Source organism: Pithys albifrons, chromosome 19 (genome assembly GCF_047495875.1).
Source record: "Pithys albifrons albifrons isolate INPA30051 chromosome 19, PitAlb_v1, whole genome shotgun sequence".
Taxonomy (NCBI): Eukaryota; Metazoa; Chordata; class Aves; order Passeriformes; family Thamnophilidae; genus Pithys; species Pithys albifrons.
In genome coordinates this window covers 12396280-12423607 of record NC_092476.1, presented here as the reverse complement: position 1 = coordinate 12423607, position 27328 = coordinate 12396280, and the positions used below count along the sequence as shown (strand labels likewise).

Below are 27328 nucleotides of genomic sequence, written 5' to 3'. Positions count from 1 at the left end.
ATTATCAACAGGCACAAAAAGGAATTGTCTCGTGATAAATTGCTCACAAAATGCAAACATAAGTATCCAGCTTTCTTGTTCATTTTTAGTGAAAGATGTTCAACATTTTTTACTGCTTAATGCTAGTTTTACATGAATCTTGAAGACAATTCCCAGTAGGATTTGCAGCTTGCAAGTGCTATTCTCAGCTATGTTGTGAATATTTATAAAACATACCAAGAGGTATCTTTCTGCCTGTGAACTGATAAGGAATGTGTAGCCTCATACTGAAGATCCCTGCATAGAATAAGACCTCTCAGGAATCCTGGCATGAGACAAGGAGAAATGCCAGAACACTAATTCTCTGGTGTAAAGCTTCTCATTCTGACACTTTTTCTGAGATGTGGCTGGGCACTGGATCTTGGAGATGGTAAGAATGATTTTCATATAAAAAGTTCTTTTTATTCTCTTGAAATGTGGGTGTTTTGTTGAATTAAATGGAATATGAGGACTTTTCGTTGTTACTGGCATAACATATTTAGTCTGTGTAATTGTGTTTTATCTGGGTAAGAAGTGTCCTTCAGAGACCTGATCTATCAGTCCAGGTGAGCAGTGCTAAAAAGGATGAACAGGAAAAGAGTTGGGGATTATGTGTAGGGAAAATCCAGTGATAAGTCTAACAAATAAAAGACTACATAATCTGGTTAGGTATGCTAGGCTGGTTTCTGGTTTGGCCATTAGAGAGACTGAACATAAGTGAGCTTGGTGCCTGCGGCTGTTCAGAACCTCCTTGTATCTCAAGGTAACTATGGATGGACTGAGAAGGTCCTTGTGATCTTCTGACCCTGTTCCTTCCTTTGGAGACTCATGTCTGCAATGCTTGATACAGTTATGATTTGACCTCACAGGGAAAACAGATTTGAATTCTGAAGTTTTAATAATACATTTTAAACCTAAGAATGTGTTTATTTTGCTCTGATGACATATAAGTATCTGCCCACTGAGGAAAAGTTGCAGTCTACCAAAGAAAAGTGAAGAGGGAGGGCAAAACCAGCTAGATACTAGTGATAGTTAACTCACCACACTTTCAGTTTTAATGATGAACAGCTTTTGAGTGTGCATGAGAATTCCATGGTTACTCAAATTCCTTCCATCTTCACAGCAAATGTCAGAGAAAGATACATGAGTAGTAGGCTCTGGACGAGGAGGTGACATTCAGGATGCCCTTTCCATCACATGCCAAAGCAGCTGAACATCTTCAGTTACAGAACAGGTGAGTGGGGTGGGCAGGCTCTAATGGCAATGGAAGGAGAAGGAAAAGGCAAAAGGAGATGGAGAGTTGTATGGAAGGAGAAGAAATATGAACAGCAGTATGAAATAAAATTAGCAGACACTTGATTAATTGGCTTGTTTTTCTGTTGATTGCACCTGCAAAAGAAGCAGGGAGAGGCTACACTGTAGAGAGAGATTTGTGTATATTTGCACAACTAACCTTTTGTTTCTCTAAGTGAATGCTGCAATTATATAAAAATGTTTACCTCCTTTCTTCATAAAATAAGAAAGATAGCAGAACATTAAAACTGGCCTTCTCAAGTACAGAAAGTTTGCAATATTTTAATATTAGATGTTTTCTACTGGTAATCACCATATTCATTATTTACATTGAAAAAAGAGGATACTCAAAATTTGCTTTCATTTTTGAGAGTAATAGGATAACACCTCTCACTGGAGGGCAGGACAGAGCTGGATTCCTGCAAAATTCCCCCATTTTAATAGTAGTCTAACAAGCTAAATATGCAATGGTCACTGCCATGAGGTGGCACAGATCAGTCTCCTCAGCTCAGTGACAAGTCCCCCCATTCTGCCATATATTCCTGGAGCAGGGAGCCTTGTAGGCTCAGGAGCAGAGCCATCCCATGACCCCACACTGCTGTTGGAATCACACAGTAGCTAAGCTTGGAATTTACCTATTTGGGCTCTGATTTCAAAACCTTCCTGTCTGCTGGACTGTGTTTCTCCAACCAGTCCCACACTGGCATGGTGGGGCTGGAGGGGTGTGAGAGTAGCACCATTAAGAGCTGTGCAGCAAAGCTCAGGTGGCAGGTGATTTCCTCCTTCCCTGGGGTGGGATGGGTATCTCCCAAGATGAAGTGATCCCCTGCCACATGGGTTAGAAGCTCTATCTGAGCCCATTACCTGTAGCTATTGTAAACTTTTCTCTGAGAAATCTTTTTTATGGCCATTATGGATGAAGATTTTTTTCAGGATCTTTGAACTATTACTGATCACATGACAAGACAACTCAGTGGTAAAATAGTGCATGAATGCAAGTCCCCCGGGCCCCCACACATGGCAGATAATCACAAATCAAGAATAGCAAAACTTTAGTTTTTCATGGAGTTCTACATGAGTCCTAATAAAGTAATTTATTTGATCCTCAATAAAGCTGCACTGTAATTCCCAGTAGAAAATGTAGGACTAGAATAATCTATCTAAAGATGACATTAGGCAGATCCCAACTTGTCTGAAATTATTAGTTTAAACTTAAAATTACAACTAGTTGTAAGAATCCTAAAAAACTCTGCAAAATTAAGCATCCAGTAAGTACAATAAAAGTTTAAAACCCTAAGTAATATGATAATTTTCAAGTAAGGCATTTCATATATTTCAGGTATTTATAATTTATGGTGGATATTTTAATAATAATTTTGTTTTGTTCAAAATACATTGTCCAAAGTAAAGATGGTGTTTTTCTTATTCACTTAATTACCAATCCAATTCAGTGAGTTGTTCCTACTACAGAAACATTGTAGGTCTGCATAACATAGAAACACAAAATTAAACAAAAAAAAATCCCTAGAAACCTTCAGAAATATCAAAATAACCTTTTTATATTTTCAGTGTTAACTTGTGATGAGTTACAACCTCCACTTCCTTTTCTACCATCTCGTCTAATCTTCCCAGAAGTACTCTCTTTCTCTTCATTAAATTTCCTTCTGAAAATCTGAGACAACTTCTCCAATTTCCCAGAGTTACTTCTAATTCTGATGCCATTTGACCCTGCCAAAGTGCTTGGATGTTCCTGTTCCAACAGCTCTCATGACCTTTGCAAAGTCTGCAGGGTAAGAACCATGTGAGGCAATCATGGCAGGTAGTTGTGATAGTCATGGTGGGGTCAAAAGTGTAGCTCCTCTGGCAGAAATATGGTGCGGTTTCCAAGTGTAGCACCAAATACCCCTGCTTTAAAAGGCAAGAGAAATAACAGGACAGGGTGTCCATATAATCTTTACCTGCCATTGTGTGTTTTATGCCAGAGTTTTGCCCCTGTGGACCCAGGTTTCTGTCAGGCTCATGCTGGGACAGCCTGTTGCTGTCTCAGTAGGTGCACCATAGAATCATAGAATCATAGAATCGATTGGGTTGGAAAAGACCTCCAAGATCATCGAGTCCAACCCTTGGTCCAACTCTAGCTCATTTACCAGATCATGGCACCCAGCGCCACGTCCAATCTGCATTTAAAGATCTCTAGGGATGGTGAATCCACCACCTCTCCGGGCAGCCCATTCCAATGCCTGATTACTCTCTCTGTAAAAAATTTTTTTCTGATATCCAACTTAAATTTCCCCTGGCAGAGCTTAAGCCCATGCCCCCTTGTTCTATTGCTGAGTGCCTGGGAGAAGAGACCAGCCCCCACCTGGCTATAACTTCCCTTCAGGTAGTTATAGACAGTGATGAGGTCACCTCTGAGCCTCCTCTTCTCCAGGCTAAACAACCCCAGCTCCCTCAGCCTCTCCCCATAGGACTTGTGCTCCAGTCCCTTCACCAGCCTTGTTGCTCTTCTCTGGACCCGCTCCAGCATCTCAATATCCTTTCTGAACTGAGGGGCCCAGAACTGAACACAGTACTCAAGGTGTGGCCTCACCAATGCAGAGTACAGGGGAAGGATCACTTCCCTGGTCCTGCTGGCCACGCTATTTTTGATACAGGACAGGATCCCATTGGCCTTCTTGGCCACCTGGGCACACTGTTGACTCATGTTGAGCTTCCTGTCAATTAGTACTCCAAGGTCCTTTTCTGCCTGTCCCTCTCCAGCCACTCTGTGCCCAGCCTGTAGCGCTGCAGGGGGTTGTTGTGGCCAAAGTGCAGGACCTGCACTTGGCCTTGTTGAACTTCATCCCATTGGAATCAGCCCATCTCTCAAGTCTATCCAGATCCCTCTGCAGAGCCCTCCTGCCTTCCAGCAGGTCGACACTCCCTCCCAACTTGGTGTCATCAGCAAATTTGCTGATGATGGACTCAATCCCCTCATCTAAATCATCAATAAAGATGTTAAACAGGACTGGACCCAACACAGACCCCTGGGGAACACCACTGGTGACTGGCCGCCAGCTGGATGCAGCTCCGTTCACCAGCACTCTCTGGGCCCGGCCCTCCAGCCAGCTCTTAATCCAGGAGAGGCTACACTTGTCTAAGCCATGGGCTACCAGCTTTTTCAGGAGTATATTATGGGAGACAGTATCAAAGGCCTTGCTGAAGTCCAGATAGACCACATCCACAGCCTTCCCCTCATCCACCAGGTGGGTCACCTGATCGTAGAAAGAGATCAGGTTGGTCAGACAGGACCTGCCCCTCCTAAACCCATGCTGGCTGGGTCTAATCCCTTGTCCACCCTGAAGGTGCTGTGTGATTGCACTCAGGATGAACTGCTCCATAACCCTGCCAGGCACAGAGGTCAGGCTGACAGGCCTGTAGTTGCCAGGGTCCTGCTTGCAGCCCTTTTTGTGGATTGGGGTGACATTCGCCAACCTCCATGAAGGAAAAGTCACATTCTGGGCACAGGTTCCTCCTTGCAGAAGAGATCTGCAGAACCAAGGACATGAAGCACAGCTCACCTAAATAAGGCAAGTATCTGTTCTTGGCCTTCCAAAGCCCTTCCTTGCTCAGCAGTTCGTAACTCACTGCCATGTGCCGGGGCAGGAGGAGAGGAAAGGCTTTGCCCCTGTCAGCAGGAGGAAGGGGGTGACTGGAGGGCACTGGAACTGGAGGGCACTTCTGTGCCTGCAGCCTTGGCTGCACAGAGACTCTCAGATGGGAATGTCCACTCTGCAACAGGAACAGCATCTCTGGGGGTGGATGTCACCCATGTCCTTCCTCACCTGGGGTCTGCACACACTGCCATGGTGAAACAAGCACTGACTGCATGGGGAGCCTTTGAACACGTCCTCATTAATGCTTGGTGTCAAACAGGAAAATGCCATTGAGGCAAATCCCTTTTGTCCCACATGTTGGTTTTCACAACAAGTATGTCCCAGGAGCACACTGCTCCCACCTCAGACCGCATTCAGCTCTTGGCACTCCCATCCTTTACCCTGAGAACCCATTTAGTCTAGGTGCCAGGTCCTCAGCACTTGCTGTTCTGCCTGAAGCCAAAGAACTTCAAAGATAAAGAACTGCTAAGAGACTTTGGATCTTTTAGCAGCAAAGGCATTTTTTCTGAGCAGGGAAGTGAGGGGCTCGTGCCACACAAACTCACTTCCAAGCATTAATGCCAAAGCAGGTGAATTTATACAGTTTCAGTACATGATTACAACATCTTAACATACATATTAATTTCTTATAATGTTTGATGAACATATTCATATTTGGGCAGGCCATAGGTATGGCTGCAGGTGGAGTTTTGTAAGGGTACAGGGAGTACATTATGGTGGTCAGAAGAGGTTCAAGCACAGCAGGCACAGGAGGCTTGAACAGAAGGCTAAGAACTTAGAACAAAGAGCTTTATTTTTAGTTACAGCTTCACCTTTTATCTACTCTTGTACAGCGTGTCATCACAGAATTGGTCACCTCAAGGGTGCACTCCAAACTGCTTTTCTTTCAAAGATACACTCTGAACTCCCCAGGATCAATGTCCTCAGACATCAGAGGATCCACAAACACACTGCCACCCCCACAGAGCTCCTCCTGGCAAGCCTTTTGGGTGGGTTGTTCTGATCTTCAGCCTCAGTGGGCTTCTCTTCTTCCTCAGTTTGACCTCCTCCATTTTCATTCTTAAGTGACCTTGTCAGAATTCAGCTCAAAAACCTTGGCTTGCTACCATTTTCTTCTATTCATGTGCCTAAGTTACCTTAATTTATAATTTCTAAGACACAGTACAATGGTCTATAACAATTGTTTTGGCCTAGGTACAGTGAGCAAGAACAAGATGATTCAGCACTTCATGCTATGTTTCCTTAGTAACATGGGTTAAGCAATTTTCCCATGCAAGCATCACTTTGGCAAAGCAAAATAAGGTATTTTACAGAACTGGGTTTTTTTCAGGGGTCTTTCAGACCATTCTCTCTATCATGCCCTAAAGTAAACAATTTTCGGCGGAGAGAAAGGACTTCACCAACAAGCTTATGAAGTTTGTAGTGAAGACCTTTTATTACCCAAAGCACACAGTTTATATGGGGTTAGGACTACAGCTTACTGGCTGAAAGAGTTTACACACCACCACGCCAGATACTTCAGTTGGTTAAAGCCTGTCTCTCACAAGTCCCATGTTTGTATTATTTCATCCTGGCTGTTTTCATGCCCCTGCAGAGTCCTGTGAATTCCTACTATGTGAATTCTTGGGGAGTAACCTCCTCCCTATCCTCCAGCAGCAGCCGAGCTCCGTGCTGCCTCTGGCTGAGAGCTGAGTCTCACAGGGTTTTTCCATAGATCTGAATTCCTCACTTTTGATTTTACTGTAACAACAATGCCCCACTGATCTTTTCCTATCATGCTGCTCTACCTGCTGAAGAGAGGCAGTCTGGGTTTCAAGGGTGTATTAGTGACTGACCCTGCCTCTCCCAGCAGCCCTGTCTCCCATGGAGCTGGTCCTCCTGACACGTCCCAGACGAACATGTCCGTTCTGCAGAAGGAAACCCCAACACAGGAGAGGGAGACAAGGAAGATGAGGAAGAGGATTTCTTCTTCCAAATGTAGCTCTGATGTTCTTTACTGAACAGTGAAGGTCAGGTGGGCTTTGCTGCGGTCCACAGTGCCATTTTCACATCTGCTCTATGAAAAGAATATCGTGATTACTTGTGTGTTTTGAGGTGCCCTACAGGTAGACAGGACCGTGGGAATGGCTCATCTGTACTTCAGGCTACAAAGGGCTTTCTCTCCTGCTCCTGCTGGCCCAAGAGTCCAGGAGATCCTTGTCTGGTGCTGCTGGACCTCACCCCAGGAGCAGTGAGGGTGATGAGAGCCCTGGGCCCCTCCTGGTACCTGCGCTGTGAAGGCGCAGCCGGAGCACAGCAGCCAAAGAGGAGCTGCAGTCGCTGTGCTGAGGCTGCTCTGCAGGACGTGCAGTGCAGGCGGCAGGGCCTCGCTGTGCGTGTTGTGCTTTGCCAGTCACACACTGCCAGCTCCGACGTGGTTCCCTCACTGGGCAGAGGGCCCAGCGCAGATGAGGCTCTGCACACTGACCGGCGCCCGCTCCTGTCAGCGCAGGGTGTTCCCTCCCACCGCTGCTGCCCCGACCATTGCCGGCTGTCCCCAGCCCAGCCCCGCAGCCTTCTCTCGGGCACGGCCCCAAAAGCACGGCTGGAGCAAAGCCCCCGCAGCGCTGCTGAGCCTCGGAGCGAGCGCTGCCCCTGCCTTCGCCCTCACCCGGACAGGCACTCCAGCGGGGCAGCTGGAAAATCCCGCACTTTGGGAGCTACAGCCCAGCCTGCCCTCTCCATGTGCTGGGTCACAGAGAGGGGATGCCCCTCGACCCCGGGGAGACCTGACTGAGGGCTGGAGGGCATGGAGAGCGCCCGGGGGCTGGGCTGGCACAGCCCCATGGCACGGGCTCCAGGGACCACTGTGGATCCTCACTGACCAGGGAGAGCGCGCTCCAGCCTCATGCTGGTGTTAACCTTTCCACTGGGAATGGAGCTGTGCTGGAGCAAGTCTCTGGGTAAGAATAGCACCTGCTGTCTTGGGACACAGCACAGTTGTCCAGCTCCTCCAGGGCAGCACGTTGCACTGCACAGGGAAGGCAGCCTACCCTCCCAGGAATGTCTTCAGGCACTATTAGTAGAAGTGAATCATGCCCACGGAAAGGCACGACCCTGAGCAGAGTTTTGTGAGAGCAGAGCTATTTTGGGCCTTTGACACTGAGGATGAAAGGAGACACATGATGTCTTCATGTACCTGCCTCCTTCATTTTCAACCCTGTCCATGAGAGCTGGGGAGATACCAGAGGGAATGTAACTGGGTGCAAGTGAAAGGGGCAGGAGGCTGGAGGAAGAAACAGTCTAAAGAAGGCTGTGCTAAGTCAGAACACACAGTTATACCCATGATGTGAGAGCTGCTTCCACAGTGACTGTCCTTTCCCTCTGAGACAGTGCATTTGAACCAGTCATCAAAGGAACTGTGCAGGTGTCCCACTTGCCGGTAGGGCCAGGGCTCACTCCTCTTTTCCCTGTGCCTGGCTTTGCTGGCTGCATTCCTTCATCCTACTGACACATCCTCAAGCTTCCCCAGTGCAGGCAATGAGAGGCAAAGCATGCTGTAGAGTTTGTAGAGCAGACTCTCCAAAGTTAGTGCTTGCACCATCCATTACAGCTAACAGGGATGCTGTGTGCCATCTAGACTGTGCCCAGCCCTGCCTGAAGCTTTGGAGATGCCTGCAGGTGGCACTGCCACCCAGGAGGAGCAGTCAGCTCACAGGTGGGCTTGGGCAGGCAAACGCTCAGGCCAAGAGGCTCTGGCTGTGGTGGCAGATCAGTGCATGCTGTGTCCTAGAGGACTAGCCTGGCCAGGTGTTGAGTGGCTTTCTTAAGGTGTTTGTGGTTCAATCTGAGGTCTGCTCCTAAAGAACCATCTCTGCAGAGATACAGCACTGAAAACACTGACAGAGGTTCTGTTCAACAATGTGCACTACTGACACTGGAATCAGACTGGAGTTCCCAGTGAGAGCTAGTGTTCGGGTGAGGTTGCACTTGGGAGTCAGGTAAGGTAGAAGCCCCCCTCCTCTTCCCTTCTTCCCAAAAATTAATAGTCTGCTTCATCTGTACATTGGCCCATAGTGAGTTACAGTACCGGGAGGAAAGAAAAGGAGGAGTACACTCATCTGTTTTCCTCTTTTCTCTTGTCTGAGCCAATGCCATGTGCAGCCTGTTGGGCAAAGGTGTTAAGGCTGACCTTTGAGGTGACATGTTGAGGAGGTGTGATGGTGCCATGTGCTGTGCAAGAGGTGGGTGCTGAGGGAGAGTCCCTGCAGCACATGGCCCCAGACAGGGCTTGGCTGTTTGCCCACTAAAAGGAAACCAGGAGCAGGTGGTGGCAGCAGCTGAAGGAATCCTGGGTAAGGGAGATGGCACAATGCAGGGACACTGCTGGTGTGCTGTAACCGTGCTCTTGGTGACTGAAATCGTCTCTATCAAGGAACTGTCAGTTCTTGATGGTGCAGTGCACTGTAACTTCTGATTACTTCTCAGGGACTGGTGTTCAGGGTTTGTGAGTGCAGCATCAGAAACACGGGCAAGGCAAGGGAAAAGGACAGGGATCACCCGTTCTTGCCTCTCATGTGGGAATGAAGCTATGCTGAAAAGACAATGGGAGAAGCATTAAAAGCACATGAAGGCAGGAGCAGGACGAGAAGCTGCTGGAGGCAAAACCCAAAGAAAGCACTGGTCATGGTGTGTATGCAGAGGAATCTACTCTTTATTCACTAGACACTGAGATGGGTACAAAGACTAATTGCAGAAGGAAGCAACCCAGAGGCTCACATTTTGTGCAGCCCTCCGGTCACTTTGCTGCCTCATGACAATCTCACTCTTCCTCTTCTATCCTCCTGTGAAACTCCCGACTCTTGGCTCGGAGCTTGTTGACCTGCGACTCTGCAATGTCAGCCCGTTCCTCGGCTTCCTCCAGCTCGTGCTGGATCTTGCGGAACTTGGACAGGTTCACATTGGACAGCTGCTCCTGGGAGGGAGAAGGAGTCAGTGGGGAGGAGCTCAGGGCAATGATGTCACTGCTCCTGGGCCTTGGCCTGGGGGAAGGCACAAACCTTCATCCCCCACCCACCACTGCTTATACGTGAGTCTCACAGTCAGGTCCATGAGATCTCCTCAGTGTGCCTCTCACAAATCCCCTTAACTGAGTCCAGAAGCCTTTGTCTGGGCTGGACTGTTTGCCACAGTGAAGAAGCAATGTTCAGACAATTCAGGGGCTGCAGCACTTCCCTCAGTTCCTCTCTGAATGCTGCATGCCCAGAAACAGGCAAAGGTTTCTTGCACAATTCCAAAAGCAAAAGACAAAGTGGCTTGGAAGGGTACTCCCAACTCCTTCTCTGTCTGCTATCAAAATTCTGAAACTAAGTTATTGTCAAAATATCTTAATATATTGTACTGCTGTTATCATTAATAAGACTCCTTCTCACAGGCTGCTTTGTTGTTCTAATGCAAAAAATGATGTACACATTTGCCCTCCTCATTAGTTTTCTAAGTGACTCATTGATTTCATTCTCTAAGGTGAGGCTGATTTAGGAGCCTTCCAGAGAATCTGAAGGACTTCATTACTGACATTTCAACTTTAGTGTATGTCTTCTCAATGGCCAAGCCCAACTTCTTGAAAAGTGGTTCTTGCCAAGCATTCAGAGTGATACTTACAGCCTCCTCAGACTGTCTCTTGTAGGATTTCACCTTCATTTGCAGCTTGTCCACCAGATCCTGCAGCCTGAGAACATTCTTCCTGTCTTCCTCAGACTACAGTGGTTGGTAAGGAGGGAGAGAATGAATTCTTGCTTCTGCATCACACAGGGTTAACAAATCCCCTTGGGGATGGTGTGTGCAGAATGTGACTTGCTGATAGAATCTGTCAGCCCAAGGACTCCTCCAGGCTTACCTGGTAGGTGAGTTCCTTCACCCTCCTCTCGTACTTGCGCACACCCTTCACGGCTTCAGCGCTGCGCTTCTGCTCAGCATCCACCTCCCCTTCCAGCTCCCGCACCTGCAACAAGAAGCCCATCCCTGCAGCTTCCCTGGGGGTGTCTCTCCAAGGGACAAGCTCACTCATGCACAGACACAGCTCTACTCACCCTGGCCTCCAGCTTCTGGATTTGCTTCTTGCCTCCCTTCAGGGCCAACTGCTCAGCCTCATCCAGACGGTGCTGCAGGTCCTTCACTGTCTGGTCCAGGTTCTTCTTCATCCTCTCCAGGTGGGCACTGGTGTCCTGCTCCTTCTTCAGCTCTTCTGCCATCATGGCCGCCTGAGCAGAGCAAAAGGTAAAAGGCATTGTGGGGCTGGAGACATTTTGAGGGGAATACAACCCCCATCAGCAATGAAAGAGCCCCCAACTCACATCTGTGATGGCCTTCTTGGCCTTCTCTTCAGCATTGCGGGCCTCCTGGATCGTATCCTCCATTTCACTCTGAATCTGGGAGATGTCTGTCTCCAGCTTCTTCTTGGTGTTGATCAAGCTGGTGTTCTGTGCAACAGGAAGGACATGACAAGATTTTTATTCTAAAACCTGCAATAGCAAACCTACTGCCTGAGCCAAGTCAATTCCAGCTTCAGTCGTGAATGTGGAATTATTTGTACAGTCAATGTTAAGAAAATGTCAGTGGTGGGGTCATGCTGAACATGCCTTTCCTTGTGGACAGCAGTAGAGAGGCCATTCTAGTACTGCCCGTCCTCTGGTATATTCCAGCCCTCTGGATTTGGTGTCAACACAGCTGCCTTTACTCCCTGCTCTCACCTGGGTATGGAGGAGCTGCACACGTTCACTGGCATCCAGAAGCTCCTGCTCAGCCACTTTCCTCAACCTCTCTGTCTGCTCCAGTGCTGCCCGAAGCTCCTCAATTTCAGCCTGCAGCAGGTTTGCTCTGCGCTCCACCATGGCCACCTGCTCCTTCAGGTCATCCTGGGTCCTGAGAGCATCATCCAAGTGCAGCTGAGTTTCCTGGTAAGAGAGACAAGAATTACAAGGAGTCAGTGTGCACATGAGTACCAGAAGTATCAGGGATCTCATTCCTCTTTCTGTAGCTTTGCTGAACAGACCTTGAGCACTCCCTGTGTGTTTCTCAGGTTCTTTTGTGCCTCGGCAGCCACACGGTTGGCATGGCTGAGCTGGATCTCCATTTCATTCAGGTCTCCCTCCATCTTCTTCTTCAGCCTCAGGGCTTCATTCCTGCTCCTGATCTCAGCATCCAGGCTGCTCTGCAAGGACTCCACGATTCGGAGGTGGTTCCTCTTCAGCTGGTCGATCTCCTCATCCTTCTCTGCTATCTTCCTGTCAATCTCAGACTTCACCTGGTTGAGCTCAAGCTGCAGGCGCAGGATCTTGCCCTCTTCATGTTCCAGGGAGGCCTGGACAAGTGGACAGAAACATTGATAACATCAATAAACCTGCTGCTTCCATTCTAGGGAATTACACAATATTCCAGGAAATCTTAGCTGGCTGCACCTCCCAGCCAGAACAGAGGAGAACAAAGACCTTTTTAGCCCAGTTTCTTCATTGCTCATGTATTTACTGCAGACATCAATGATTTTGGCCTTGTACCTCAGCTTCCTCCAGAGCAGCCTGGATTTCAGATTTCTCCTGCTCAATTTGCTTCTTGACTTTCTCCAGCTCATGAATTGCCTTTCCGCCCTCCGCAATCTGCTCCGTGAGGTCAGAAATCTCCTCTGTGGGAACAAAGACCAATGGCTTGCTCAGGCACTGAGCAGAATGGGAAGGGCCCTGTCCCACCAGGGGGACTGGCATCTTTGCACACCTGCAGGCCCAGAGCCCTGAGGAACGCTCAGCTTGTGAGAAAGCCCATCCAGCAGCAGAGGGCCAGGGACTTACGCTGCAAGTTCTTGTTCTCCCGCTTCATTGTTTCCAGGTGGTCCAAGGACTCCTCATAGGCATTCTTCATCTTGAACAGCTCCGTGCTGAGAGAGCGAGACTCCTTCTGGGAGGCCTCCAGCTCAGCCTGCGTTTCCTCATACTTCTGCTTCCATTCTGCCAGGATCTGAAGGGAAACGCAGAGTGAGTAGGGATGTGGCCATCCCAGAGGGATGCTCTGCCCAGCAGTGCCAGGGCTGGAGCCCCAGAGACCTTGTCAAAGTTCTTCTGCTTCTTGTCCAGAGCAGCACAGGCAGCATTGGATCGCTCCACATCAATCATCAGGTCCTCCACTTCATTCTGCAGCCTCTGCTTTGTCTTTTCCAGGGAGGCACATTTGGCATTGACAGCTTCGACGTGTTCCTCTGCATCCTGCAGGCGCTGGGCCAGCTTCTTCCTGGCAGGTGTCCGGGCAGCTTACAGTTAGCATAGACTACCCAGGGTGCTTTTTACAATAATGTCCTTAATCATCTTGCAGTCTACCACCACAGTGTCAAGGGCTCCATTTATGATGTTCTTAGCCTTTGCCTTTACTTAACCACTAATTTCTTTATAGGATATAGTTTCCCACTTTCTGTTGCTCTTCTCCCAATCAAATCTGTGACTTACTCCTCATAACATTTTGGTGTTTCTTTTGCAACTTCACCTTTGAATTTTCAGCCCCCATTTTCTTCTTCACACCCTATCACCACATACTTGGCCTCCTCGAGCTCCTCCGTGCGCTGGATCGCGTCCGTCTCGTATTTGGTTCTCCACTGGGCCACTTCGCCGTTGGCCTTGGACAGGGCGCGCTGCAGCTCCCCCTTGGCTTCCTGCTCCTCCTCATATTGTTCCCGGAGCAAGTCACAGTCGTGGCGAGCGGACTGCAGGGCGTGGGCCAGGGCGTTCTTGGCCTTGGGAGACAATTGGATTGAAGAATGAATTTCCTGTGTCACAATAGAATCTTACCTTGGTGAAGTGTGTTGAAAATTTATTCCATCTGACATTTCGAGTCAACCCAAGGGAAAATGGCATATTGATTGGAGAACATTTTTATGCCTTCATCAGACTCTAGAATGCATTCTCAGGAGACATGATGGGTAAATTCTATATAACAACTATAAATCTGGAAATCATTTAATACCTTTAAATATATTCTAAAGTCTCAGCTTCCACTGCGTAAAAGCAGACTAAGATGCATTGTTTATTTTAGATGTATCTTAATTATTTTTATATGCTATCATAAATGGAAATAAATCCTAAAATTGTTTTTCTCTGTCTTACTATCCAAATTGGAGAGGATGTCTTCCTCAACTTCTCTTCCCACACTAGAGAGGGAGGTGGCAAAATTTTCCATCCTGTTTGATAGGTCAAAAATTAAATGGGTACGGCTAGTGTTCTGATTTTATGTTAGCATAGAAAATACCATGAAAAAGCAGAATCTCTATCCAAAGTCAACCCTTCTACTGGAAGTACCTTTACCTTTATTTCCTCCTCCAAATGTCTCTTTAGTTCCTCAACCTGTTGAGTGAATGCCTGTTTGCCTCTGGATAGCTGAGATATCAAACCATCTTTTTCTTCCACCTGGCGTGAATATTCACCTAAGACATAGACAAACTCTGATATAAAATCATTACTAAATCAATGTGTCTTTTACGCACTGTATTCCACGTTACAGAAACTGGAACAATTTGAGCAAAGCATCATTCATTTCTTGTTGTCATTATTACAGGTTGTCCCCTTCCAGAGAGCTGTGGGGGTGTGTTACCTGCTTCTGTCTGCAGCCGAGCTCTTTGAGCATTGAGGTCGTTGATCATTCGCTGATGCTCTTCTTCCTTGGTCTTAATCTCACTCAGCTGGTCTTCCAGGGTGCGGCACATCTTCTCCAGATTTGCCTGTGGAGATCACAGGGAATGAAACAAACTGAGTATCTAGACACCTTCATACTCTGGATTTGAACCAGAAAAACATGAACAGACTTGCAAACTCCTCGGTGGCAGAATGAGAAACACAGGTCCATAGAGAAACAGGGAGTTAGATGGTAACCAGGTCATAACTTAAAAAGATATTTCAGTATTATTTATTTTCCAGCTGTTTTCACTATATTTTTCAATACCTTGGCTTTGGAGACAGACTCCATGTTACTGGCCAAGTCATCAATCTCTATTTTGAGCTCGCTCTTCTCCTTCTCCAGCTTCTGCTTCACGCGTTGCAGGTTGTCGATCTGCTCCCCGAGCTCAGCCGTGCTGTCCGCGTGCTTCTTCCGCAGGGCGGCAGCCGTGGCTTCGTGCTGCAGCGTGGCCTCTTCCAGGTCCCGCCGCATCTTCTGGAACTCTGCCTCCCGCTTCTTGTTCATCTCCACCTGAGCTGCCGTCGCCCCTCCTGCTTCCTCCAGGCGCTCGCTGATCTCCTCCAGCTCCCTCGACAGGTCAGCGCGATGCTTCTCTGCTTTAGCGCGAGAGGTTCGCTCGGCCTCGATTTCCTCCTCCAGTTCCTCAATACGGGCCTGCAGAACACCAGAGACCCTTCACACCCTGCCCTCCTCCTACCTGTGCTGAGCCTGGCACAGGGAGGGTGAGGAGCAGAGACTTGCCTGCAGCTCCTTGATCTTCTTCTGGAGTTGCATGCCCAGGGCTTGTTCATCCTCAGTCTTGCTCTGGATCTGGCTGATTTCAAAGTCTTTCCTTTGGGCAAAGCAAACTGTATTAGAGCTCAAAAAAAAGACAAGTGCTCCAGCCCAGCATGGAGGTGCCCCAGAGCCACACTTACTTCTTCAGTTTCTCTTCCAGCTGCTGCTTATCATTCTCCAGGTCCATGATGCTGTCCTGGGCCAGCTTCAGGTCTCCTTCCAGTTTCCTCTTGGCTCTCTCCAGGTCCATGCGCAGTTTCTTCTCTTGCTCCAGGGACCCTTCCAGCTGCACAGAACAAGGCCATCAGTGCTCCAGCAGCCAGGTCGAACTCCATACCTGTCCTGTTCCTGCTGTGTGTTTGTGTGCCTACTTCATCCACTTGCTGTTCCAGCTTGATCTTGGCTTTGGTCAGTGTGTTGACTTTGTCCTCTTCTGCCTGCAGGTCATCCAGGGTCTGCTGATGGGCCTCTTGGAGGGCTTTCTTCTCTTTTGTCAGCTTGGCAATGGTTTCATCCAGGGCTGCCATCTCCTCTGTGAGGTTTTTCACCTTTAGAAAGAAAGAAGCAAGTGCAGATAAAAAGTGGTGCATAAAAGTGTATTACAGAACAGTTATTTTCTGGAGTGTGAGTACATCTTTTGACTCATACCTTGTTTTCAGTGGCGTGTTTCTCCTTCTCCACCTTGGCCAGTGTTAGCTCAAGGTCATCAATATCTTTCTTCAGCTCTGAACATTCATCTTCCAATTTCCTCTTCTTGGCTGTCAGCTCAGCATTGATTTCCTCCTCATCCTCAGCCCTTTCAGTTACTTCTTTGACTTTGGCTTCCAGCTGGATTTTGGTTTTGATGAGCTGGTCACACCTTTCCTCAGCATCAGCCAAGCTATCTGCTTCCTGGTGGGGAGACAGATTTTCTTGATTTGTTTTCTGAACTTCCTTGTGTAAGTGTGTGTTGGTATGTGGCCTGAATTTTTTCTGTCCTCAAGGAACTTCAATCTTGTTGTTGGTTTTTGTTTTGGTGTTTCTGTTGGTTGGTTTGTTTGTGTGTTTGGGTTTGGTGGTTTGTTTGTTTGTTTGTTCCCTTGAGTGCATTATACAGTTTTTCAGGTCAAACCATATTGATTTCCAAATTATTTTCTTTCTCCTTAAAATGTCACATGATTGTGGTAGGTGTGAGAATTTCTCATTTATCTAGAGGAGAGCAGGTTTGGAGACATCTCTTTTCCCAAACACAGCATTCAATGTCTGTGTCAGTATGGGAATCCTTCTGAACCTGTTATGATCTAAGGAATAAAGGGTCTGATAGTCTCAGCAATAACTGAAGAAAAATAAGAATCCTCTCTCTATAAATGTGTGAATGTTGCTGATTAGGAAAGTGAGGTAAACCAGGTCCCTATGTGTCACCCTTCCATGATGTGTTTGGGGTGGCATGTACTGGTTTCAGCTGATTAATGTACCATCTTCTTCTTTGGTGGGACTTTTGTTACCGTGAACTTGTTTTGTCCCAAAGGAATTTGAAAGACAAATATCTTACAAGAAAGTCCAATATTTATTTCCTTCCTTAAAATAAGGAAAACAGGTAACACTGGGGTCCCCGTTTTCTGTGGAAATATTTAAATAACTGTAATTAATACAGTGTTCCATTTTTTGTTGGCAAAGTAAGTTATTTAATGGGCAGATTTAGATGACTTTGTAAAGACACATTTAAGTATGTTTTTGATCATATTTCTAGCAATATTCTATTTTGTGAAGTGCTGTGTGTCTACAAGATTCATAGAACTGTGATGGCAAAATATTTAATATCTGAGATTGAGAGGTCTTGCCACGAAGTTCTTCACTTAGAGAATATATCTTTTAACTAAAAGCAAACAGTCTGTGATTGTTTCCAGTTCCCCAGTTATGGTATAAAACTGTGTGTACCTCCTATGAGTTTCACCACAGACCAGTCTTTCCACATTGTGATGTTACTTATAGTTTGTTTCCTTAGAATTTTTGCAGTTAAGCTACTTAAGAAGAACATCCTTCGGAACACTCATTTTTGTTAACATTTAGAGGGTTGGTTTTCCTCACCATATTTCTTTCTGATAAAGTGTATGAATTGGGTCTCTGCAACTAGCTGGCAGAGAAAGGGGAGCCAATGTGAGTTAATGTTGGGGACCCAACACAAATATTATGCAAAAATAGCTTTTAGTGCAAAGGAGCATTCATTTAATAAAGATAACTTCTTAGCCAGAACTCTCAATCTCAAATATTAGTAATTTTTACCACCACAGGATGTTGTTTATAGTGGAACTCCAATATAAAATCCAGATTAGAAATGCAAAAAAAACCCTGAAATGTTCCAAACCCCCAAAAACTTCTTCTTCTTCTTTATAGATTTCCTCTATGACCTTTATTGATATCATTCAAGTCCAAAGCATAGAGAGCTCCTTTGTTTACCTACTAACTGAGGGAAGAAGAAATCCACCCTGGATTGTATGACTTTTAATTTTGAAAAAGAAATACTATGGCTATATATTCTAAGGAGAAATCTGAAGCAATATCTCCCAGTTACTGAGTGAGTAATTCACCCCTGGTTACTACACAAAGACTGTGACTTTTCCAGCACTTGCATTCACAGGTGTTACACTGAACTCTGGTGTGCACTTAGGCTCCAAAGTTAATTCACAGTTCCCCATTCTGGTGAGATGGAGATCATTCCTGCATCACTCATCTGCTCAGTGGGAGTTGGGAGTATACTCTTCTCTGAGTATGTCGTGCCTGCCACCTACATATGCCTCTTTCCTCTGAAGGCAAGAGCACTGACTCCAGTTTCCCTTGATGTCAGTCCTTACCACAACACTGCCAGACATTTTTTTCCTCACCTTCACATAATTCCCCAAATATATGACTTTTGGTCTTCTATAGTGTAACCTTCTGTTCAGAAAGAACAGTTTCAATGTATAGAATCATTTTCTGAGTGATAAATTAATGGTGGTACTCACTGCTTGCACTTGGAGCTGCAGGTCGTTTTTCTCCTGCAGCAAAGAAACCATTTTCTCCTCCAGCTCCTTCCTCTTTGCCTCTGACTTCGCAAGCTCTTCCTTAGTTTTCTCAAACTCTTGTTTCATATTTGCCATTTCCTTCTCAGACTCTGCACTCTTCAGCAAGGGTTTGATCTTGAAGAACAGCTTCATCCAGGGCCAGTGTTTGACATTCATGAATGCACGGATGTTGTACTGGATGCAGAAGATGGACTCTCTAGAGCATAGTTCAAATTTACAACGAATATTTTCAGTCTGAAGAGTGTCAACACTTTCCCACACAGACGGTGACTTTAAGTGAAAAAGTGAAATGTGTACCTCCTCTCTACCATTCTCTGGTACTCCACTCTCATCAGGAAGCCTCTGCATCTGGCCTGGGTGCGGGTGATGAGCTGTGCCAGCTTCTCATCCCTCATCTCCTCCAGGAGCCCCAGCAGCCCAGCTTTGAAGAACACCTTAGAGAGGGAATGTTGCAGCACATCATTGTCAGGTAGAGCAAAGCACAGGCACAGAGCGAGTGAATGAATGGGGGCTTTGTACCTTGGTGTGTCCAAATTTGTACTGGGTGTGGTCCACATCGATTGACCCAAGGAGCTTCTCAGAAGCCTTCTTGCTGTCAATGAACTGTCCCTCTGGGATGGCACTGGCATTAAGCACCTTGTACCTGTGACAGGAGGAAGATAAAACAATTTTTTCCCAACAAACACATAGTAGCCACCAACTCCCAGCAGCTCATATATAGCTATTTTTGATAATAGAGCCGATCCTGAACGGACCTACGAATGAACCAACAACGCTTTTAATGATGCTGAGAAGTGCAGTGCTCTTACCTCTGTTTGAAGTCAGCATAGAGGACTCTGCTGGGGAACCCTTTCCTGCAAATCCTGATCCCTTCCAGCACACCGTTACAGCGCAGCTGGTGCAGCACCAGCTCGTGCTCCATGGCACCTGAGCAATGCAGAGCACAAATCAGTGGCACAGACTCTAGTGCAGAAGGGAATCACAGAATGTGCCAGGTTGGAAGTGACACACAAGGATTGAGTTCAACCCTTAGTCCTGCACAGGATCATCCCCAAGAGTCACACCCTCTGCCCCAGAGCATCATCCAAACACTCCTGCAGCTCTGGGAGCCTTGGGGCTGTGCCCACTGCCCTGGGGAGCCTGCTCAGTGCCCACTATCCTGTGGAGGAAGAACCTTTACCTGAGATCCAACCTAACCCTGCCCTGGCACAGCTCCAGCCATTCCCTGGGTGCTGTCCCTGGTCCCCACAGAGCAGAGCTCAGGGCCTGCCCCTCCTTTGCCCCTGCCCAGGAAGTTGTCCCTGCACTGAGGTCTTCCCTCAGTCTCCTCTTGTGCAGCTGAACATACCAAGTGCCCTCAGTGTCCTCACACGCTGCCCCTCCAGGCCCAGAACCATCTTCTTTGCCCCCTTTGGACACTCTCCAATGGCTCAATCTCTCCCTTCCATTGTGTCCCCCCCAAATTGCCCCCCCATTCCAGATGAGGCTGCCTCAGTGCAGAGCAGAGCAGGACAATCCCCTTCCTGGGCCATGCTGGGCTGGATGCCCCCCAGGACAGGGATGCCCCTCCTGGCTTCAGGACACTGCTGACTTGTGGCCAACGGGCCACCGACCCCAGGCCCCTTTCTTGGCACTGCTTTCCAGCATCTCATTCCCAGTCTGTCCATCCATCAGGGGTTGCCTCATCTCGGATGCAGAATCCAGCACTTTTCCTTGTTGAAATTCCTATAACTGGTGATTCCCAGCCCTCTGACCTGTCCAGGTCTCTCAACGGGACCTCTCTTGCTTTGAGGGACTCAACAGCTCCTCCCAGTTTTGGGTCACCTGCAAACGTGCTCAGTGTCCCTTCCAGTCCTGCGTTCAAGTCACTGATGAAGATGTTGAAGATCACAGGGCCCAAGATGGAATCCCACTAGTGACAGGTCCCCAGTCTGATGTCCCTCCAGTCACTGTCACCCTGTGTGCCAATTGCTCCTCACCACATGATGTGTCTATCCAGCTGTGAGCTGGACAGTTTGTGCAGAAGGAATGGATGTATCAGAGCAAACTCTTCTTTCTTGAGTATCTTACCGGGTGTTTTAGTCTCATTTGGGATGATGCAGCGCACAAAGTGGGGGTGAGTGCTCCTCAGGTTGGTCATCAGCTTGTTTAAGTTCTCCTAGAGGAACCAGGTAACAGTGTGAGTTTCCTGTGTCCAATGTTTGATGCATCAAGCCCACGTAATGACTTTACAATGTCTCAAGCTGAGTTTCAGAACATTTACATAAAGCCAGAGAAATCAAGTATTTCTTCTGTTGAACATACTGAACACCATTAAAGACTGAAAAACTTCTGGATTGTTATTGGTCCAGTGAAAATAAATATATAATTTCACATGTTCACAAAGAGGAATTGACTTTTAGATTTTTCATATTCTGCCTTCAAAAGTCAAGCTACTTAAGCTTTAAAAAGTGGGGTTGATTCGAAGCAGTTAAATATCTGCTTGGAAATTACTTTGAATTCCTTAACAGAAATGAAGGAATACTAATATTACAGTTACAGTCTCTCTCAAAGACATAAAAATACAAATATTTCACTTAGAGCTGTTTGAAAAAAAAAGAAAATACGCCCAAATTATTAGTTCTTTCATGATTTTAAAGACTTACTGCTGATTTTTGGACATGATGTATTAGCAATATTAAAATTGATCCTGTAAAACCTAATGTGGAATGGAAGTTTATCACCATTACAGTATTGTAAAATAGTCCTTTCAAATTTAGTATTAGCTCACCCCCTTCCTTCCCATTTCAGAGGTAACAGATGCAGTACTGTACCCGGAAAAGAGCTGAGACAGTCTGGAAAGAAGAACCCTTCTTCTTGCCTCCTTTCTTGCCACCACCAGCCTCTGCAAAATTAAGGAAAAAAATTAAATTGAACACAAAACAATTTAAAATGTTTTGTGTTTATGGCTTTTATTCTGTGTCAATATTGTCCCACACTGAAAATACACTTTTCACAGAACTGACCTGCATCGGCTCCACCGTAGTTGGCAAAGAGTAAGGCCAGGGTCTTCACAGATGATTTCTGGTACAGCCCAATGACAGTTTCATTCAGAGGGTCCTTGTTCTTCTCCAGCCACCCAGAGATGTTGTAGTCCACTGTGCCAGCGTAGTGCACCAGGGAGAAGTGGGCCTCAGCCTTGCCTTTGGCAGGTTTGGGCTTCTGGAAGTTGTTGGACTTGCCCAGGTGCTGGTCATAGAGCTTGTTCTTGAAAGAGGTGTCAGTTGCCTTGGGGAACATGCACTCCTCTTCCAGGATGGAGAAGATGCCCATGGGCTGAGAGAGATTAAAACAGAAAAGGGAGAGAAACAGATTAGAAAGGAGACATCTTTTGGTTGGAAAGTTGCTAGTCAAAAAAGAAAACTGTTCCCATACATTTCATGTCAATAAGTCAGAGAAAATTAACTAAAGCTTAACTTTTTTCAGTGTTCCTATTTCATTTGAAGTTATGGAAATGCCTTTGCTGATGTAATAATTGCAGAAGCAATATTTTGAAATACTCTCCTCTGTATAAAACCAATTTGCTGACAGGTACCTGTAGAACATGACCACCGTTTATATCACTTCATTTTTTGACCTGGAAATTAATTCTCTCACCAAAAGTCCTGATATCTGAGTATGATCTCCAAAAACACTTTCTCCCTGCTGCCATGGGGTATATCCTTGAAGAAGACAATATATTCTCACATGCTTCTTCATTGTATTTCTTGGAAAGTATAGAAAATCCAACATATCATAGACTTGAACAGGAAGGATACCTTCTCAATGAGCTCAATGCAGGCAGCCAGGTCCATGCCAAAGTCAATGAAGGTCCATTCAATTCCCTCCTTCTTGTACTCCTCCTGCTCCAGCACGAACATGTGGTGGTTGAAGAACTGTTGCAGTTTCTCATTGGTGAAGTTGATGCACAGCTGCTCAAAGCTGTTGAACTGCCAGATATAAAAAGACATACAGAGCTTTCAAGGATCACTAATAATAGCAAGGTGTTTTCTTGTGCAATCCTAATTCACCAGGGGTGATACCAGAAATACAAGTGCTCTTCCTGTGTAGTTTTCCTGTGATGTTTCTCTAGGATTGGCTTTGTATTTAGAAAAGAGAGGTTTCAATCTTTTTTTTTAGGATAAAAGAGATAATTCCAAAAGCCCTGCAAATAAATGTAGGAAAATACTCACTTCTATTAAGCATGTCTCAATTGTTGTTCCATGGGAATGCTAAAAACTGTGTTGCTTACATCAAAGATCTCGAAGCCAGCGATGTCCAGGACACCAATGAAGTACTGCCTGGGCTGCTTCGTATCCAGCTGTTGGTTGATACGAATAACCATCCACAGGAACATCTTCTCATAGACAGCCTTTGCCAGGGCACCCACGGAATTGTTCACCTAAAGCACAGAGAAAGGTTTGGAGGTTACTACACACAGCAGAGGACAATCAATGGGAATCATCAAAGCATGTTCCAGAATACCATATATATTCCTACCTGCTGCACAGTTTGGCCCTTGGTTACATATTCATTCCCCACCTTGACTCGGGGGTAACAGAGGGCCTTGAGCAGGTCTGCTGAGTTCAGACCCATCAGGTAGGCAGCCTTGTCAGCAACTGAACACCAGAAAAGAGCGAAAAGTAAACATTCAACAATTACCAACATTTGATCATTGATGGACTGTCCCGAAAGTGTTCTCTGTGACAGGGTTGCACAACAATAACTAAGTCACAAAGCTAATTTCTCTCTTGTCTTCATGTTTAAGAGTCTACAACTCTTTCTGATCTTAAGTTTCTACAACTGTTCTTCAAGAGAGTTCATTGCTTATATCCTTTTTCAGCTGTAACTATGGTACTTCACATTTTCTTTCTAGCCATATAGCAAGAGGATTCAGTACTCAAAGAAATGGAGGTTTGGACTGTCCTTCCTACCATGATAGAGACATACCAAGTACACATCTCACATCAGAGTTCCCTCCAATAGGTGAAGGTGCAGAGGAGAAAAGTCTTCTATCCTGTTAGGACTGAACCATTTCACTACTCCACACTACAGCAGAAATTGCAACGTGTATTTCAATTTAAGTATGACTAACAATGTTACAGGAATTGACATCTGTGTCTCCAGTTTCCTGGCAGTGTACACGGGATCTCTTATTCATGAAGCAGTCACAGATAAAAAGTACAGGTATCATTAGATGAGATATGTGTCTCAACAGTTTTCTAGTCAGGGAACAATTACACTTAGCTTACACATTTGCATATTTAAAGCCTGAAAGTCTTGTGACAAAGACTCTCTCTTTTAGAAAGTTTGCTGACTCTGCCAATACCTTCAGTGCCATCAGGCTCTGCCTGCTCCTCACGCTGTTTCTGCTTGAACTTCAGGTTCCCGTAGTGCATGACAGCCCCTGTCAGCTTGTAGATGGCTGTCTTTTCATCAGCAGAGAAACCCAGGATGTCAATGGCACTCTAGCAACAGAAATGCAAATATACATGTACCAAGACTCCAGTCCACAAGATGACCTCTTTGGTAAGGTTACTCACATCTGTAGCCATGAGCTCCTCCTGGTCATCAATGCTGGGAACAGTGATCTCCCCTTGACTCACAAAGTGGAAATCATACGGGTTGGTGGTGATGAGGAGCATGTCTGCAGGAAACAGAAGGGACAAAACAAGATTATTCCACCTTTCCAGCTGACACAACAAACTATTGCTCAGTGATCTTCCTTCAAAAAAAGTTAGTTATCTCCCTACCAATTAGCTCCGGCTTCTTGTTGGACATGATCTGATAAAAGATGTGGTAGCTTCTTTCCGCCTTGAGCTGGAAAGTGACTCTGGACTTCTCCAGCAGATCTGGCAAGGATGGCAGGACAGAGTTAAACACAAGAACTGAGGAAGGCTGGAAGGAAGGGGATCAGGCCAGGAGAGACTCTTACATGTTTCAATGTCAGCAGAAGCCAGTTTGCCTGTGGCACCAAAATGGATTCTGATGAATTTGCCCTGTTAAGGAGAAGCAGCAGCATTTCAACTCAGATGTGTTTCATTGACATGTCCTCATGTAAGAATACCACTATCTCATCACTAATGTTATAACAAGGGATTTTTGCATAAGCTCAAAACAATTCATCAACTTACAAAGCGTGAGGAGTTGTCGTTCCTCACAGTCTTGGCGTTTCCAAAGGCCTCCAGCAGTGGGTTGGCGCTGATGATTTGATCCTCAAGCGTTCCCTGTGGCGGAGAAAATTATTCAGCGACTGTTTTGTCTACAGAGACAGGCCAAGTGTCCAGACTGTTCTTCCTCACTCACCTGCATTTTGCCTGATGTCTGCTCCTCCTTCTTCTTGTCCCCACTGGCTGCAATTGTTGCAAAGTACTGGATGACACGCTTTGTGTTCACAGTCTTCCCAGCACCGGATTCTCCGCTGTCAGAGCAAGGAGAGAAGCAGAGAGTGTGTGGTCAGGCAGGAGGGGCCCTGGCCCTGGGCAGCCCCACAGGGACCCGAGCAGGGGGTGTACGTACGTGATCAGGATCGACTGGTTCTCCCGATCTGTGGAAAGACAGAGATAAGAAATGTTTTCCTAGTGCCTATGGATAAAAAAGAATTTGAGAACTAGGAGAAAAATAAGAAGTGAAGCTCCCAGAGGATCCAGGAACAAAAAAAAGTAAAAAACCCTGGGAATTCTAGTGGGTTCTTTTGACGCTCCCAGTGTGTGTGTGTGTGTGTGTGTGTGTGTGTGTGTGTGTGGCTCTGCTTCGCGAAGGAAGATTTGGGCAGGGCTGTCCCCACGTGGGTGGGCCCTTCCAGCCTGCACAGTGGATTTTAGGTGAGGCTCAGTGTGCACAGAACTGGCCCCACCGTTTCAGTCCTGAGGTTCATCTGCCACGGCCGAGCGAGCTTGGACAGGGACAGTGAAGTCCTCAGGACTAGAACCTACAGCACCCGGCATTTCCCAGGAGGTCTCCCATCCAAGTACTAATCCGGGGCTGACCCTGCTGAGCTTCCGAGATCTGACGGGATCGGATGTCAGGGAGGCTCCCAGTAATACTTCAGCTATTAGCAACTGGTTCAGTAAAGGCATCACTTCAGAGAAGATTTTGTAGCCTTTTCATCAAGCAACTTACTTCTCTCTTATTACCCAAGTACATATAATGAAAATATTGAAGGTGTACTTTGACAGTATGTAAGCTCTTCTGAAGCTAAAAGTTTCCTAAATAAAGCCATGGAAATTTGGAGACATTAATGACAGAAACATCTGAGCAACTTCTTTCACTCTTTTTCATCCCCTTTTTTTTATCCCTTTATATACAAAAATTGTGCATTCTTGAGATCATACATAAACAACAATTATTTTTGATTCTTTTATTCTGAATGTATTTCCCAGTTTCTGAGAAAAGAACAGAAGTTCTAAAATCCTTCACACCTTTGATTTCGATGAACACATATGGGAAATAAAATAAGAGCTGGAAAGAAGAGGAAAAGGCAGAAAGAATTGTTTTTTAAGTCATCCCATTAAAATACTAAAAGCTTTATTTTGTCCTTGTCATCATTTTATAAGGTTTAGTTTCAACTATTGCAGTTGATTTTCAGCTGCAGTTACAGATCAATGTAGGAGTTCCAGAGATCATTAAAGTCTGTATGTAGTTTACACCACCTGGCCATCTTTTCCACAAATACATTTGCATAATAATCAAGTGAGGTCTATGTACCTGTTCAAGGCAGAGACACTCTGTTTCACTTCTTAGCACTAATGCTTGAAAAACTAAGTTAACTTTACACATCACTAATAGGGTCCATGTCATTTAGCTGTACTCTCTGTCTGAGACTAATTTAGTGAATAAGATAAATAAATCTATCCATATATGTAAGATTCCATTACAGTCAATAAAGTCTACACCAAAAAGTAGGTGGTTTCTTTCCAGTGAATTAAGTCCCTCTAGATTAGGTCCAGGTCTTTATGGATTCTAATTGGAACACAGACACTCAGCTCACACAGACCATTAGAGTTAAGGGCATTAATCTTCCATTAATTTCACACACAAAATTTTGAGTGTAGCACCATATTTCTAGAGAATGCCCTACATTTCCCTGTACAGAGAGATGATGGCAAGAGCTGCTCAAAGGAAATCAAGCACTCACCAGTCAGCATGGACTGATAGGCATTGTCAGAGATGGAGAAGATGTGTGGAGGGGCCTCCTGACGCTTCTTGCCTCGATAGGCCAACACCACCTCCGGGTTGTACACGGGCAGCCACTTGTAGGGGTTGACAGTGACGCAGAAGAGACCCGAGTACGTCTGCGAGGAAGGGAGACAGCACGTTGGCTTCCCCTGGGCCTGGCAGAGCAGCTCCTGCAGCTGCCCAAAGGAAGCTGCTGTGCCACTTACGTAGATCATCCAGGCTGCGTAACGCTCTTTGAGGTTGTACAGCACAGCGGGCTCGTGCAGGTGGGTCATCATGGCCATGTCCTCGATTTTGTCATACTTGGGAGGGTTCATGGAGAAGATTTGATCTTCCTTCACAGTCAGGGTCTGCCAAGGAAACAAAGGATCTACATATGTCAACTAAAAACTCACATTTGTAAGAAAATGTTGTCCTTCAGCCTTGTTTTTCACTCACCTCTCCCCCTTCAGTCTTGACAGTAACTTTCCCTGATTCCCTGCTCTGGATTGTCCCTTTCACAAAGGATTCCTTTGCATGTACCACAAAGACAGATGTCTTGGCATCAAAAGGCTTGTTCTGGGCTGCAATTCTCTCCTTCTCTGACTTTCGCAGGTACGGAGCCGCCTCTCCAAAAACAGCCATCTCAGCATCTCCAGAGGCCATGGCTGCACTCTA

At 46.2% G+C, this 27328-nt stretch overlaps 1 protein-coding gene and 1 long non-coding RNA gene across 3 annotated transcripts; one reads left to right on the top strand and one right to left on the bottom strand.

Annotated features, from left to right (window-relative positions):
• The first annotated feature begins 381 nt into the window (after positions 1–381).
• LOC139680658 (uncharacterized) lies at positions 382–18625 on the top strand. 2 transcript variants are annotated; one of them, XR_011699386.1, is made up of 3 exons: positions 382–409; positions 1142–1252; positions 18562–18625. It is a non-coding gene; the product is annotated as an uncharacterized lncRNA (long non-coding RNA). The 2 variants fall into 2 exon arrangements; XR_011699387.1 differs by lacking the exon at positions 18562–18625 and adding an exon at positions 2881–2940.
• Positions 9692–27316, bottom strand: LOC139680652 (myosin heavy chain, skeletal muscle, adult-like). Its single transcript, XM_071573489.1, has 38 exons — positions 27110–27316; positions 26878–27021; positions 26631–26787; positions 25013–25040; positions 24800–24914; positions 24628–24720; positions 24429–24492; positions 24247–24345; positions 24037–24140; positions 23823–23961; positions 22994–23112; positions 22746–22895; positions 22273–22443; positions 21481–21790; positions 21289–21359; positions 20546–20633; positions 19285–19402; positions 18995–19118; positions 18773–18909; positions 18416–18671; positions 16083–16325; positions 15806–15982; positions 15575–15720; positions 15399–15489; positions 14922–15311; positions 14574–14700; positions 14288–14406; positions 13523–13719; positions 13040–13223; positions 12788–12953; positions 12500–12624; positions 11998–12306; positions 11696–11899; positions 11300–11425; positions 11036–11206; positions 10843–10947; positions 10608–10703; positions 9692–9921 (listed from the first exon to the last, which is right to left on the bottom strand). Exons 1-38 carry the CDS (start codon positions 27314–27316, stop codon positions 9769–9771), a joined length of 5823 nt encoding a protein of 1940 aa, XP_071429590.1. The 3' UTR covers positions 9692–9768.
• Between the last annotated feature and the right edge of the window lie 12 nt (positions 27317–27328).

Bases quoted from the DNA above. Each gene is read 5' to 3' on its own strand.
- LOC139680652 (XM_071573489.1), bottom strand. From the start codon at position 27,316: ATGGCCTCTGGAGATGCTGAGATGGCTGTTTTTGGAGAGGCGGCTCCG. The intron at 22,896-22,993 runs GTAGGAATATAT...TCTGTGCTTTAG, and splicing joins AGGGCCAAACTGTGCAGCAG to GTGAACAATTCCGTGGGTGC. The intron at 15,983-16,082 runs GTATGAGTCAAA...TTCTTTCTAAAG, and splicing joins AACACGCCACTGAAAACAAG to GTGAAAAACCTCACAGAGGA.